We start from the raw sequence: 16,332 nt of genomic DNA on the forward strand, positions 1-16,332 counted from the left end.
TAATGATACAAGAAAGAAAGAAAAATACAGGACTTTATTCTGCCCCAAAGTGTGTAACCATACCATACATGACTACATTTCATATTGTAATACAAAGAACTAAAAGAACAAACTACAAAATTAGAAATTAAGAGTCATTGCATATGTGGTCAAGATAAATGGAGGGACTTCAGTAAAGAACTGAAACATAGAGCAATTAGTCATTTAGTTACGACCCTGCAATAAAACACAATTTAGCAAAATAAGTGTTGTTTGCTTCCTAGTGTACAAGGACATACAATGTTAGAGCAGAAGCTGAAAGCCATTCGTGCCATGCAGTCCTGCCTGAGTGCTGCTGTCCAGGGGCTCCGGCCCAGTGCCCGCCTGCTCTGGCCCACACCGGCCCTGTCACCTTTCCCACGGCCCCAGCGGCCACCTCGACCCCTCTGTTCTCACCTGAACACTGACAGCTCAATTCCACTTCCAGCTGTTCCCCTTCGCCGCTCAAAACCAGCCCGAGGCATCGGCACCTCCCAGCCCGGCACGGGCCCTGCTCTGCCCGCCCAGAGCCGCTCCACCCAGCCGGCCCTGCATCAATGTAAGGCATTAGTTCTCTGCTAGTTTACAAATTGCAACATTTAATATTGTCCTAAAAGGTTACATCCATGTTCTGTTGTGTTACAGACACTTACTGTGAGTCAGTGTGTTGCCCTCCCCCCCACGGGGTGTTGGGGTTTGCTGCTGTTAAACCCAAAATGCAAATTCTAGAAACCAGAATGGTCACTGCCCCGCCGGCCCTGGGCCGGGGAACGGCGCCCGCTTTCCAGAGAATTCCACAAGCTTGACCTGCCTGATCTTAAACTACTTTTATAATCAGTGATAGACACAAGCATGGCAATAAGTGGGAAATAGTGAACTCAGTGGCAAGAGTGATTTGCCATGCTGCACATTAAACAAACCTTTATAGCAAACGGTGAAAATACACCTTAAGGTTACACGGGATTTCTGCACTTGACTGCTGGCAACAGCAACAAAAAGATTTAAAGAAACGCCAGCTTTTGTAAGTGAAAATATAATTACTAGAAAACAAGGTGAAATAGTGTAATGCATTTACATTTTTGTCAGTGGGAAGTAACAAACACAAAAGGCTGCACATGGGGTTCATGCACAGCAAGGCTGCATGTGCAACAAAGGGATTTTTAAAAGAATGAAAAAACTTGTGCTAAGGCCCAAAACACACCTGCCCATGCTCCACACCACCAGCTTTTACTTCAGTTACTTTTTAACCTTTTCTAACAGCCAAATCACCACATGACTCAGTGAGGCAAGAGCAAAGACAGATTTCCCTTAAACTGTAATTCACTAGAAAGTAAAAAAAACCAGGCCAAGATTGGGCTCTTTGAACACACAACAGGAGCGGAACACACCACGGACATTTCAGTCATAGACAAAGACTGATTTCACCAGCCAGTTATAAAATAAAACAAAGTGAAAAACACCTTCATTTTGTAACAACAGTGAGAAGGGAGAAAGAGAGGAAGCAATGGAGAGCCTCAAAGCTTGGCCAAACCACAACCTGTACTCACTTGCTTGCAGAAGTTTACATGTCAGTTCAAGAATTCACCCCCCTTGAGAACACCACTGCAAAAGCATCCTCTCTAAAATTCAAAATTTAAGAAATTTACCTGTGACTTGGAACAGAATATTGGAAAGAACACTTCTTGTGGTAAGCAATGGGTGTTTTATTTTTAATTGTGAATTTTTTATATTCTTTTGCAAAGCAGTGCAGGCTTTAAATTAAAAATAGTGAGTCAATGCCTTCCACATGGAAGTCATTTACATTTGATTACAAACTAGGGATCAGATCTGTGGCAGCTGCTGAACACACAGGATTAGCACCTTTTTGGACACGAGTTTCTGGTTATAACCCTAAACAATCAAGCCATAACTTGAGGGGCTGGTTGGATTAATTGTGGCATTCATTTACACAGTAAGACAAAACACTCAGTACGATCTGGTACATTCTAGTGGTTAATGGATTTTAAAATATGACAGTGTTTCTGCAGTGGGTTGGCCTTTAGGAGTCACTCTTCTTTTTGCTCTTCTTCAGGAAGGAAGGAGTGCGGAACTTCTTTTTCTTTTTCGATGGGGACTTCCCTGGAGATTCATCGCTACCTGCATCAGCTGCTGTCCCCTCCTCAGCTGTTGGTGTTGCTGGCTCTTCAGCGGGTTGGGACTGGGGTTCTTTATTTTCCACTGCAGGTGCTTCCATTTGGCTTTTGGGCACATCATGATCACATCTCCCTTCCTCCTTCCCTAAGGGAGGGAAGCCGAGTGCTTCCGAAGGCTCATCGGGGGTGAGATCTGGGAGGGTTTGCTTGAAGGTTGCAGCATCACTGTCATCTCTGTAGGTCTGGTCCTGCCGTGTCTCTGGTGGACGGACAGACAGCGACAGTCAGTTTACAAAAGTGTCCCTGGAGCAGGGCAAGCGAGGCAAGTGGATGGTGAGCGTGCTCTACAAGAAACTAATATATTTACTTTGCATGAGAGCCTTTGTAATAGGGCTGTTCTCCAGCTTTGGGCACAGAAGAAATAAGATATTCCAAAGGTCTGTTTGTTTTTAAGCTTCTTCACCCAGAACAGATAAAGCTGAATTGCATCAGCAAGAAAGTAACTGTTCAGACCTCGCTCCTGTTTTACTCGTGATATTTGCAGGCAACACAATACTTTTGTACAATAAAGCAGGAATTAAACCTACAGTTTTCACTGACATTGAGTAGAGTGGGTTTTTTTTCAATTCCATACTTTTATTCTTATTTCTTTTGGAGAGATAAAATTAATTGCTGATTTGCAGTGATCCTATACATGCAAATCCATTAATTTCTAAATTGTTGGTTTGCCAATTTACAATCCCAATGAAGAGATTTTTCATAATATTCTTCCATGAGATCTAACAGAAATTGCTTCAAAATATAAGTTCCTATCACAAAGGCTTCACTTTTTTTTGGCAAGATATGAGTACATATTATGGATTCCTATAAGTAAAATCCATGTAGTTTATCAAATTAAATGAGCTCAGCAGGTTATGCAATACAGCTTGTTTTCTTTATTGTATGTGATGTCAAGAGCCAAACTCACCCTGTAAAAGGGAACATCAAGAGTCCAGTGGTGGCTGTATGTCCAAAGGGGAACTGAACCACTCCTCCCTCAACTGGAACACTGTCCCCACTCCTGGCTGTGCTTTAGGATGCTCACTTTAGGGCTGCTCCCAGTGCATGGGCTGCAAGAAGCACTCTGTGGGGTTCCCTGCACTGCTGTCTGTGCCTGCAGCCAGCAGGGGCCCGGGAGCTGGGCCACATCCATCCCCACTGATGTTACATAAGGAGGAATTTAGAGCAAAATCCAGGCCGTGCTCATTGTGAGGCACAAATGAAAGGCAACTATTTTTTCCTCCTTTGGAGATCTTGTTTGTTTTAATTTGAAAAGACTGAAGCCTTTCACAAGAATTTACAGAAAATACTTGATACTTTTACATTTTTCCTATAAAAATGACAGTGCTCTTTTTACTTCTGCCAGATGGGATTAATAATTCTCTGATATATTTTAGAGGGCTCTGTTCTGTGAATACCTGCTAGGAAATAAACATGTTTTGCCTAGAGCACCATGAACTTCTAATAGGTTAAAAAAGCACCACACACTAGTATCCACTCAGAATGCACAAGTTAGCAGTTTAAAAGTTATAATGCAGGCAGGATTTAAATCAGAGCAAAAAAGAGAAAGCAGTTATGTACAGTACAAGGTGCCTCCTGAAGCTGTAGTTGAGCCTGTCTATGTATGGCAGACACACATTAATAAGAAACACCAGTTACAGTTCTTCACTACCACTACCCTGCTTTTGGATTTGATGTTTCAGGAATTAACTGGAAACATTGCTGAGTTCTCCTCCCTGGGGTCCAGTGGCAAGATGTGTGGGAATGGCTCAAAGCTGCACCAGAGGAGGTTCAGACTGGACTTTGGGAAGCATTTCTTCACTGAGAGGGTGGTCAGACATTGAAATAAGCTTCCTTCTTACTGGGAGCTGCTCAAGGCCCCGGGCCTGGCAGTGTTCAAGGGGCATTGGGACAATTAGCTTTATCTTTTGGTCAGCCATGAATTGGGTCAGGCAGTTGGACTAGATGGTCACTGTAGATCCCTTTCAAGTAAAAAAATATTATATTCTATTCATTAGTTGGCCCAATTTTTAGAACAGACACCATTTTGGACTGTCAGGTTTATTCTATATTTTTTAATTTAAGTTTAAAAGGTAATTTTGAAGTCTTATAAAAGGGTTTAGAGATTCTTCAAATTAAAGAATAGGAAGCTACAGGCATTCAAACAGCATTTACCAGCTGGCCTGAGCATTGAATAAATATAAATGGGTTTGTAACTCATTAAGCCAGGACCGCCATCCTTCCCAGTTTGTCAAGATCCCATCATCCTTAATAAATAGATTAATGTGATGCTGGAATCAAGCAAACATCTGTTTATCTAGTTTGCTAAGGGCAATATTTTACCAGAACTCAGAAGATTTACACCTTCCACATTCAATTAAGTCAGCACACAACATGTAAATGCCCTGCTTCTCTACTGAATGGATTTCAGTAACATAAATAGCAAGCTTTAAAAATATATTTCTTGCTGCAAAACCTATTTACAGTTTAAGAACTCAGCAGCACCTCAATATTTTAGAAGATTTTTTTAAAGATAATCACATTTACATCTATGCTCTCACTTTATTTATATATATATATATATATATACACACACATATACACTGTGGCTTAAGAGTTTAAAGCATAATATCAATACTGGTGTGTGTTTACAATTCACATTATTTATGAATATAAATGTTTATGGGGTTTTGGTTTGTTGTTTTTTTTCCAGCACAACAACGTGGACAAACATACAAACTAGGCTATAACTGAGTTAAAAAACACTTAACTGATTTCAGCTATACTTAAATAGAAAGAATATGATGAATGAAAGTTGAGAAGAGGTTGTATACTGACAACATTGTCATTCAATAGAACCTCCCCCATGATGATATGAAGTCATCATGATATGAACTTCCAGTTATTCTCTAAAATAAGCTTTGTATGTTTGTCCTGGAAAACTTTTACAACTAGAAGAGTTTGTCAAACACAATTCCCTGTTTAAAAGAACTTCCAGGTTTTAGAACTTTATCAGTAACATCACAGGTGTCTACAATATAGTTTGACTTTAACACCTATGACAAACACACTGACTTTTGGATATAACAGGACATACAAACATCCTTATTCCTTTAAAGTATAATCTGAAGGAACCCTGCAGAGCTAGCCAAAACAGCTGTAGAAGTTGCTGCCACCAAGTACTTGCTGTCATTTCTTGGTTGGAATTTGAATTCCCTACAGTTAACATAAAACATAGGAGTAGTCCCATATCCATTTCCATGCAGAAGTCTGCTGGGTAAATTTTAATCCATGTCAGTGGATTAGCTCTGGAATAGATTAGGAACTCTTCCATTCTGTAACCAGGCCCAAGCTGTGTGGGCAGCAGCAAACTATTGGGGCAGAAACTCCCAGGGCTGTTTCAGCTATATCTGCCAGGCCACTTCAGACTATTCTTTTTTAAACTGAGGAATCGGACACACAGATATGGAAACACAGAAGGTGACTTTCACAGTCTCTCTCAAAGGGGGAGTGTGCTTTAACATGAGATCTGCAACTGCCTGGAATTACATGGAACTGAGAACTAAAGAACTCAACATCTCAACTGAAAAAGCCTGCTTTTTAAAAAAAAGCAAAACCAAAAAAAAAAAAATCTTAGTAAACAAAGATGCAAGAGTGAAGCAAAGCACAAAAGCAGGTCAGAGTATGGAATGATACTTACTATGGTAACAGGTATTCTTTAGCATATCCATCTCCTGTTTGTAACGCAGCCACAAGAAGAAAAAAGCACAAGTAGAGAATCTATGCATTCATCACAGCCATTGTGTTACGTTAGAAGAATGGTTGCAACCATTCTTGTAGAAAACAGAATGAGATGAAGTAGTGAATGGCAGACTAACAGACACGTGATATATCCAATGTACAAGGTAAGGGAAACAAGACAATAATTGGATTACACCTGATCAAGATTATAATTTTATCCTTTTTTTAGGGAATTATCAACTTCAGCAGCCCTGCTCTCATTTTAGTTAAAACTATGACATAAGGTGAGCAAATAAGCAAATTTACATTCAAATTGAGTAGGAAAAATATTTACTGAGGTGTAATCCAAGTACAATAATGTTTAAGAAATGTGCAATCAGTGAAGAAGATTTACCAAAGTATCTAGATATGTGTCTGGTTCACCATCAGACACTATTTCATTTAGTAAGAGCAATTACCTTGCAGAAAATGTACAAAAAGGTAAATCAGTTGAGAAACACCAAGAGATGACAATTCTGAAGAGATGGAAATTTGTCTTTATATTAATGCACACTTCTTTATTATTGTAAACAAACCTGTTAGACTCACAGTTCAGTGGAGTACCTCGTAGGTAGTACAACAATGAAATACAAGAAGTCACTGACTGGTATTAGCTCTAGTTCATGTACTCCATGCATCAGTCACTAAGGATGCAGCTCCTGGCTCCCCCAGCCCCAGGGAGCAGAACGTACCTTCCTCTATCTTAATGGGCGTGCTGGGAGGAGTGCGAGCTGAACTGGGGTCAGGGGGGCTCTTCTCTTTCTGTGGCCTGCCATCTTCTGAAGGCTCTGCAGGGGCAGGCAAAGGGAAATTAAAAAGGCAAATAAAACCTCTCTGCATGTAAGAAAACAAGCGTCTTTTTGCTCCATGCACAAAAGATACCAACACATTTTTCTGAATCAAAATTCTGCCAGGATATTAAATAATACCAAAACAAGCAAAAGAAAATTAAGCGACAGTTTGATACTAACAAAACTGTTGAAGTCGCTGTTGTGCTCTGCAGCTCTTTTGGGAGGGTTTTTTTTTCTTTAAGCAGGCATGAATAATGAAATCATTTAGGAATTGGTTTATGCTGCTGTTATAAAGAAAACTTGTGAGGAAAAACCACAGGAAATATATAAACAAATATGGAGGAGGGGATATGCTACCAGGTCTACACAAGATAACACTCTTTTGCTTGCTTTGTATTGCTGAAATTTGGAGTAAACAAAATTGCATCCCCAAAGAAAAGAAGACTGCACAGCTAATCAGAAAAACATGCAGTAATTATATGATTCCAAACAGATTTCAAAGTGGTTTGAGTTATTTGTTATTAGTAAGGAGGGCTCCCCTTCCTTCCAGCTTTAAATAGCCCTAGATCCAAAGGAAAACATTAATAGAGTACACCATAAAGCAGGAACAACACTACAGCGTTGTTCCATCCAGTTCACCTACACAATTAAAGTGCAATCAGTCCCAGAGATGAGAGTCAACTGACAGAATCTCCACATGGTGTAGGTAACTTCCTTGGATTGCAAGCACAGCTGTACCATGTTAGTAATACCTGAGGCCTCAGCCAAAAGGTCAGGATCAGACCTTAATGCTTTGATCACTGCAGTATGAAATTCCTTATGGGAGGACTTCTGCCCATCTGGCTCTTCTCCATTTAGATGTGGGATGCTTTGCTGCATGGTCTGACAAGAAACCCATGCAGCAGCAAACTGAGCATTATCTAAAGACTTAGACAGTGATGATACGTCACGATCCTGTAAAGTCTTCGTATCTGCTCCTTGAAAGGTGTTTGATCTCCCTTTCAAATCCAGAGACTTTTTATCTGACGTGTTTTGCTCACTGATGGGCTGATTTCTAAGCACTGCACTCTGTTCCCCAGCTGGTGTCTGTCTCAGTAACACAGTCTCTCCATATTTTGATACCTTAACTAAGAAGGATGTGGCATTGTTACTGAGAGAATAAAGGTATGCAGTTAAACAGGCATGACAGCACAGCATCCCCCCCACCCCACCCCACTCAGTACTTCAGAAAGAAAACACAAGGGTTCCTACACTGTGGTCCCAAGAAGCAACTGCAGGGAACACACACTGTGAAAGAAACAGCACTTTGGATTCTTGCATCACTCAAATTCAAAACCTCACAACAGATGAGCATTCTAAGTATCATCCCTTAAAATTATTCAAAAGTAAAGCAGGAGAACCACTTCAGAGGCAGCAATGAGCTCTTTTTATAGCACAAATCTGTCATAATTCTAGGATAATTTAAAAAGTCCATTTTGGTAGAAGTCCCCACAAGATGTCACATTTCCAAGCAACAATCAATGTTATTCTGTATCTTCTCCATTCAATGTACTTCTCAAATCCACAAATTTCAAGGACTTAAAAACCTGCAGTGTTGCTCCTATAAAGCACCATCATTCCCTGACCTTAGCCTAGGCTCTAGGGCCAAGGGAAACAAAGCAGAACAAAACCAGTACCAAAACACCTTTTTGATGGAAGCTTTCAACTTCCTACCAGCAGGAGTAACTGGCCCTACTGCCCAGTTTGTCTACAAGGACAATTTTAGAGTGAGATCTATGCATTTTACAGAACACACTTAAAACACTTAGATCACACATTTTATCTCTAATGTACTTTTCAGATTTCTAATTCACACTGGAAAAACTGAAACATGCAAAAGCTGGGTAATTTATCCATGGTCTTTGCAGGTAACCCACCTTCCAATTACTAAGAAACTTGCTGGTATTACAGTCTATTGCAGAAAAAACACACAGAGAAACCAACCTTCTGGTCCCTTCTGCTTTCTTTCTACTTCTTTGCGATATTCTTCCAGTTCTCGATCGGTGAGTTTATTGAAGGGATTTGGTCCTGTTGTGCTCACTATGACTTTGGGTTGATATTCTTTCTCAATTATTGCCTTTGATGCAGTCACCAGCTCTCCCTGGCAAAAGAAAATTAAGATACATCTGCAATCAAGCAGTAACTTGCAGAACCTTTAGAGGTATAGAGGCTACAAAGCAACCAAAAACAAAACAAAAACATAACCTGGAAAATGCTACTTTTTCCTCTTTTAGATTAAAAAAAAAAATCTATTGCAGATTTTTTTTTTAAATGTGATTCACAGGAGGTTAATATAAAGGAGAAAATAGGTCTCCACCAGGGAATATCCACCATTAAGCAGTAAATCAAACAGCAGCCAAACAGTCTAGCTGAATTATATTTGAAGTCACAAAAGTTTATCAAGTTTCTTTTTCTCACCACAAAAGAAACATGATACCAGGCCCACCTGCATGACAGTCTGGGCACAGAATACTTGTAACGGGTCAAGAACTCGGCTCATGGGTATTTTTGTTTCTGTTTTGTTTTGGGTTTTTATTATTTTGCTTTGGGTTTTTGTTTTGCTTTGTATTTTTTTAACAACAGAAAAGCTATTTCTCACAGCTACTACGTTACACCTAACAGATGTTATAGTAAAAAGCCATCTTGTATGTGTTCTGTATACACCAGATTAACAGCTTATTATAAGCCATTTTAAAGTAATTAAGGTTAACTGTAATCAGATACAAGTTAGCATATTTACATCTATAACATTTGTCATATAAGCCAGATAAAAAGTTATACAAATAAAAATATAACAAGCAAGTCTAAGTACAGTAAGTTCTGGTGGACAAAAGCAGCTGCATCAGAGATTCTCCAATGTTAAAATTTTTCATTTTTCTTCTCTAATCCTTTGGTAAAGGCTACAGCCACTGGATTTTCATTTTCTCAGGTACAGAAAATGCTTGCCTGGAAATAGCTGCTCTATCTCTCAAATAACTTGTCTAAGCATTTGGTTTTTTCCACTGGACATACAGAACTCTGACGCTAATTTGTTAACGACTGATGCCTGTGCCCCATGTCATGGTGACACCCAAACTGTCTTTATTATGAAAAAAAAGAGATATTTGAACTCCATTACCCAATAGGTATGGGCTATTGATTGACCCAAGTCATCTCCATATTCAATGCTGCCTGTAGCAATATTTAGAAGAAAGCATTAGAAAGCACAGTTCAAAAATATGCAGTGCCTAAAGAGAGACAAACATTCCACCCCATGTCCACACTTCATGGACAAGCACAGGATGGCCACTGTAAAACTGAGGATGCAAATAGACAGAATGTGTTCTGGATGGCAAGAGCTGCTTTGGACAAGTTGTCAGCACCAAAGAGGTGACAGACAAAGATGTCTGGATGGAAGGAGGACAAGAGCAGTTCTGAAAGCCTGATGAGAGATCTCCAGAAATCTAGTCTAGAGCAATCCAGGGAGGTAAGATGGATGTTGGAATCCATCCTGCTCTTCAGGAAGTAACACCAGAGAACAAACTGTGTAACAATTGATTTCCACTGCAATCAATAAATTTCCACTGCAAGAAAGGAATGTTCCTGAAAGGAACTGCAGGAGAGAAACATCTCTAAAACATTGCAGATCACTCCATTTCTTCATAAAATAAGAGGAAAATTCATTCTATATGCACAATGTCAGTGCCCGTGAAGCATTGATTTGACAGCAACAGCTTTTCTCAGACGATAATGCATAAAAGGGTCAGAGAAACATCAACCTTTGTACAAATCTTAATTGTTTTGTAGAAAATTCAAAACACCCCTAAAACCACAGGTCTTAGCTTTTAATGATGGCAGAAAACTGATGCCCATGGAAATTTTATATTTCCCTTTCTGTCTTTGCCCACACTTCAAACTAAATCCAAAGCTTTAACTGAAACTCAGCATAAGGAACAGGACCTTGTAAAGCACTGATCTCAGGCAGAGCTTCTGGAGTTTTCTGGGAACAAGCGAGGAACAAGACACACAGTACCCATTAGTATCCCTGGAATTTCTAAGAATCTCTTTGAAAGTTGCAAATTAAATCCAGAATCACTGGGGAGAACAATTTCTAATGAAACAGAATGTTACTGAATGCCTGTTGATTTAATGGTGACAAACAGCAAGACAGGCAGTTTGCAGATGCCTGGTGCACTGGCATTACATGTTCTCCTACTTAGTTGTCTCCTACACTTTATCTTTGTTAAATACTGGGAATGAAAGCAGCAAATCAAGCTTATCACATTTACTAGCCTGAAAAAAAAATCAAAATTAAACCCTCACAAAAAAACACCTACAATCAATGCAAACATTATTTGTACTTGCTGAGTAGCTTTGACCCAAGAGAAGCAGCACTGAAAAGATCAGAGGCAACAACGCTGGATCATAAAAGCAGAAAAATTATACAAGAGATCAGAAAGGAAAAATTTTATTTAAAAAAACTTTTTTTTATCCTGTTTTATTTAGTATCAACAACATGGAAACTGTTCAAAGGCCACCAATGAAAATTATACTGGTAGAGGTACTGAGTCTATGTGGGAAATAAATTATAGTAATATGTTAATAAGTTCTGCAATATGGTTACTCTATACCAGTATGATCACTCTAAACCATCATTACATCTAAATCAACAAGCAGATATGTTTTACTTCACAGAATAGGCCTTCTAAGAATTCAAATAAAAATATACAACACAAAACGAAACATGGGACAGAAAGAAAACAAGAATAAAGGACTAAAAAGACAGTACAGAACATATTTCCAATTTTTAAATGTGACACTAAAATAGACCAGACTTTGCAGAGCTGTCAACCTGACCATGCCATTCCCTAAGAATGCTCAGAAAAACTGAACAAGAAAATTGGTCTGGAGTTACTTTCAGTATTAAAGAGCCTGTAGAGAGGGAATAAATTCCCATAGACTAGGTTGATCCTGGTATTACTTTGATGATGAATCTAGAAGTATTTAGATGACTACGTGCAATCTGATCACATGTGTATGCACTCAAATATCAGCAGCATTTTCTCCACTGTCAGAAACACTGGATAGATTATATTAATGAAGAGAATACATTTTCATTCTGTAAGGGCATACACTCCCACAGGCACAAAGGGAGGGCCATTTATAGCTAATGATATGCAATATGTCTTCATATTAAACATGGACTTCCTATTTCCTACATGAAAATTTAGATAATCAAGTAATTTTGTAACTTCTAGACCAAACCTGTCTTTTAGAGAAAATTCAAAACTGACCATTATTTGACAGGCAAGCACTTTACCTTTTCCTCAGGGATAAATAAGACCAAAACTGGCACTTGATATATGCCAGTTCTTCTTTCAATCAGACAGGAGGTTCATAATAATGGTCTAAGTTAACAATTGCTCCTAACACAATTTGACATTAATGCAGTGCCTTTATCCAAAACACCAAGATTCCTGAGGTACTGTTCATGAAGTCACCACTGAAACCCACTGCCACCTCTGGGGCAGCACTGAGAGGGTCTGCAGTAAGAACAAAGCCACAGAATTTCCATTCTAAAGGAAGAGACCCAAAATGGGTGACTCCCCTTCCATTTAAAATTACTGAAAATTCATGTGAATTTCTTTTCTTATGAGACTGCAGAATGGTTGCTGGTAAGAATAACCAACATTCCCTGTCAATCAGCCAAGACTGCAGCAGAAGCTTGGTTAACCAAGTCTGACCAGGAATAAAATTACAGGATGCACAAGGAGGTTGTGTTGCAACATGGCCAGGACTTCTCAGAACATGGATAAAGCAAGCAACAAGGCAAGATGGAGTATTCACTGCTGCAGCCATAGGCACAGGAGCTCAGAGCACTACATGCATACTGTACACAAGGAGGCCTTTCTTCATCCAAAATAGCGTGCATTAGTATTTGGTATAAATCTCAACGTTAATTAGAAACATAATACATTGTGTTACTGCAATTACATGAAACTTTTTACATGAACTGTCATTGAGTGTCAAACAATTTGTCAACTGAGAACTTCTAATTGTCTGGTACTTAAAAGTCCCTAAGTCCTTGATAAAGTAAAGAATTCTTCAGTTTCACTGAAATTTTCAGGTGAGGTTTGTGTGGGCATCATAAGATTGCTTACACTTCCTTTATTCCACAAAACACAATTGTTTTATGGCAGAATCTTTCAAGGAAATTTCTCTAGTGACTGTCTTTTGTTGCTGTTATTTTTGGGTTCATTGGATTTTCTGGTTTGGGTGACTTTTTTTAGAAGGAGGTTGTTTGGTTTGGGGTTTTTTTTGTTTGTTTTGGTTTTGTTTCTTGTGTTGTTATTTTTTTTTCCCCAAACAGGAAATTATTAAGCATTCGGGTGACAATACATATTAAAATAATAAAGATTATGAAATAGGCCATTTCTATTTCATAATTAGTCCTGTAATTTACATTGTGATTCAATTTTACACACTATTTCAGGCAGAAAGCACTTTCATGACACCACAAAAAATGAAACAATTTGGACATTTAAACCTTAACAGGATACTACTTGACAAAATCACATATAACCAATAGACCATTTGTTGGCTCTCTGCCATCTGTGAAAATGCATGTAAACTATCAATGACTTTTATAGAAAAGCTGTGTCATTGTTTGTACCTAATACCTGAAATATATCAGCATTAAAAAAAGACTTGTGTTGTGAGAAGTATCATAAAAGTAATTTTTCACTTCAAAGGTATTATTAAGTGGAAAATAAAAGCCACGCACTGTCTGAAAGAATTTGGCTTTATTTTACTTTTTGTCTTAAACCCAGAAATGGTGTTTTATTATTTTTCCTTTCAGAATATGGACAGAACAAACTGCAATGTGAAAAATATGACCATCCTATTCTCAGTAAGATCCAAATATCTATAACACAAACTGGCTCATTACACTTTACAAAAATGTTATAAAACCACAAGGTTTCCAACAACGGTGTAATTCAAAGTATTCTGTTTTTTTTTTTTTAATGCAAAAGCTATTCTGAAATGAGGTGTTTAGGCACAACCTAAACCCAAGATTTAAGAATCTTTTAGGTAAAACACTGGAGCAGAGGAGGCACTGATGCTTATTTACACACAGTGCTTCCACACTAGATGTGCTCTAAGAAATGTTATTTGCAGTGTGCAGCCCTTAATCCAGTCAGCCCCAAGGGCTGCCCACCCCAACATGGCCACAGCTCTTGAACTTATTCTGTATTTAAAGGATATTATGCAAACACAAAAATTACATCAAGTGTGAAGGCCAATTGATTTTGCACATGTGGGGCATTACTTAGCAACTCTTGTAGCTAACTGCAGGAAGTATGAAGGAAGCCAGGCATCCAGTGCTCTGGGATCAAGAGTTGACAGTGTTTGTCACATAACACAGAGCATCCTCAGAATGACACTGATGTAATCAGGCAGAGATTAAGCTAACTCTAAATTGATCTCAAACTAGAATAATTCAACACTATCAGCATGCATAAAGAAATCCTCCATATGCAGGACCTGATCAGCACCTTAACATCAAAAGTGTTTCCTCACCAGCTTCTATAGACAAAGATCAAGACCTAAAGACAGTTCTTAACAGAGTAAAGTAACTGCATCATCGCATATACATAATTTGAAGATCCATCTATTTTCATTTTTTAAAGTTTTCTAGCCAAATCATTTTTTACAGAGGAAAAAGGTCAGGGTAAGGAGAGGTTAAATGAAGGGTGAACAACAGTATTTAGAGCAGTATGACAGGGCAGTACCTTTCTAACAGACAGAGATTTAGCGGGACTAAAGGCCTGCTCTGTGAGATCGAGCCCTTCAATAGATTCCGTACAGTCTGAGAGGGGAGCATCCTGCAACAGTAAATTGAGTAAACAGAGCAAACCGAGCCTGGGCTGTACAACATCAACCAAAGCATTGTGGTGCTTGCTAAAAACATGCAGAGAAACAGTAACTGTAGATGAAATTGCATATGACAATGAATTGACATGCACACAATATGACACCCAACATGAAAAATGCTGTGGTCATGATAAGACTTGCCGATCTTTAAAAAGTATTATCAGAAAATACTTATCTGGGGCAGTTGAAAGCACTTGGATATAAAAAGTTTTATTCAGCTATACAGTTTAAGTGTACAGCTCTAATTCTTACTTTACTTGAAGCTATGATTTATAGTTTTTTGTATATCCAGATAAACTGCTTTTAAGTTTCATTGATGTAATAGCTTTTTTCCCAAACTGCTCTTCAAATAAAATATTATGAAGCATGAAATCCCGTATTTAACACAAAACACTACTGCCCCACAGTGAGCCTGGTGTGCCCAGTATTAATCCTTCAAGATACATCAACTCAGAAATCAAACAAACAAAAAGCTGTCACAAAGCCCAACTAGTTTTGAACAAGAATGTAACCCATATAAATAAGGCTTCTGAATTTCATGCATTACATTCAGCAAAAAAACCAAGAAGCATCCTCACAGACATGCTTGGGCTACATGGCTGAAGCCTCTAGATTTCTGACCCTGAGCACTCTTGCAAAGACAATGGTGTTACCTCTAAGACTTACCTTATAAACAGTTACTTTCTGCCAATTAAAGAACAATTTCATAGTGATATATTAGGTGAAAGTAGAGGATATTACAGATTAAGCCAATAGTTTTAGGAATTGAATACTCTCACCTGTACAAGGCTCCTGTCCACAACTACCCCAGAAAGAACCTGTGACTGAGGGCCTGCTGTTTTAATATCCTGCAAATTTTGCTCTCGGATCTGTAAAGAAAAGCAGCAGAATGAACAACAATCACATGAACAACAGAGAAAAGTTGATCACATTTTTGTGTTTGAAAAAGGGCTGAGTGAACCTGCCAACAGGCAACCACCAGTGCTAACTGCTGTGGCCACAGGGCTGTCAAATGAAGCTGAGCTTATAAACGCCACTTGAACGTAAATGTTCAGGTTCCTGGCTGTTTCCTCACATTTCTCAGAATTTAGTCTTTAAGTACCACAGAAGGTGTTGTCCTTTGCTTTTTAGTATTAGGTCATGGCAAAACCGGTAACAGTCAACTCCAGTTCGGAAAAGTGAGGAGAAATAGAAATATTACCTCTGTACTTTTCTGTCTATTCTACCTGACCAGTCAGTTGCCATTAGTTACTGATATGGCACCACAATATCATCTTCTTATGGATCTTACTGTAAAACACTGCACAACTTTCCATTTTTGCATCTAGTCAGGATAATATCCTCAAAAGGACATATAAATAATTTCTCTGTGGGTAAACTGACACTCTGGAGTTCTCAAGAACACTCCTTTTGCTGCATCCTAAATACCTCCCAGTTATTTCAATACAGAAGATGGGGACAGAAATCAGACCTCTAAACCTAGATATTATCTATTTAAATTAGATATCCTTCAGTGGTAAAGAAATCATAACAACTGACTCAAAACTTATTTCTAAAATATTCTGGTTCTTCTTTCAAGATAAATTAAGAAAAGCATGCATCTTAAAAGACTTCTACTT

At 38.6% G+C, this 16,332-nt stretch overlaps 1 protein-coding gene across 12 annotated transcripts in view; it reads right to left on the minus strand.

The window, feature by feature from the left end:
* Positions 1–15: 15 nt before the first annotated feature.
* The window catches only part of ADD1 (adducin 1), a 62,345-nt gene continuing 46,028 nt past the window's right edge, over positions 16–16,332 (minus strand). For 3 of the 12 annotated variants that reach the window (XM_054514662.1, XM_054514660.1, XM_054514661.1), the window contains exons 12-17: positions 15,493–15,582; positions 15,380–15,397; positions 14,572–14,664; positions 8,744–8,900; positions 6,662–6,757; positions 16–2,409 (exon numbers count right to left, since the gene is read on the minus strand). In XM_054514662.1, the coding sequence (XP_054370637.1) occupies positions 2,057–2,409; positions 6,662–6,757; positions 8,744–8,900; positions 14,572–14,664; positions 15,380–15,397; positions 15,493–15,582 (807 nt within the window). In that variant the 3' untranslated portion in view covers positions 16–2,056. Of the gene's footprint in view, positions 2,410–5,888; positions 5,924–6,661; positions 6,758–8,743; positions 8,901–14,571; positions 14,665–15,379; positions 15,398–15,492; positions 15,583–16,332 lie in introns of those variants that run through there. The other 9 variants (XM_036382873.2, XM_036382870.2, XM_036382878.2 and 6 more) reach the window with 5 other exon arrangements.

Source organism: Molothrus ater, chromosome 4, assembly GCF_012460135.2.
Source record: "Molothrus ater isolate BHLD 08-10-18 breed brown headed cowbird chromosome 4, BPBGC_Mater_1.1, whole genome shotgun sequence".
In the NCBI taxonomy this organism is placed as follows: domain Eukaryota; kingdom Metazoa; phylum Chordata; class Aves; order Passeriformes; family Icteridae; genus Molothrus; species Molothrus ater.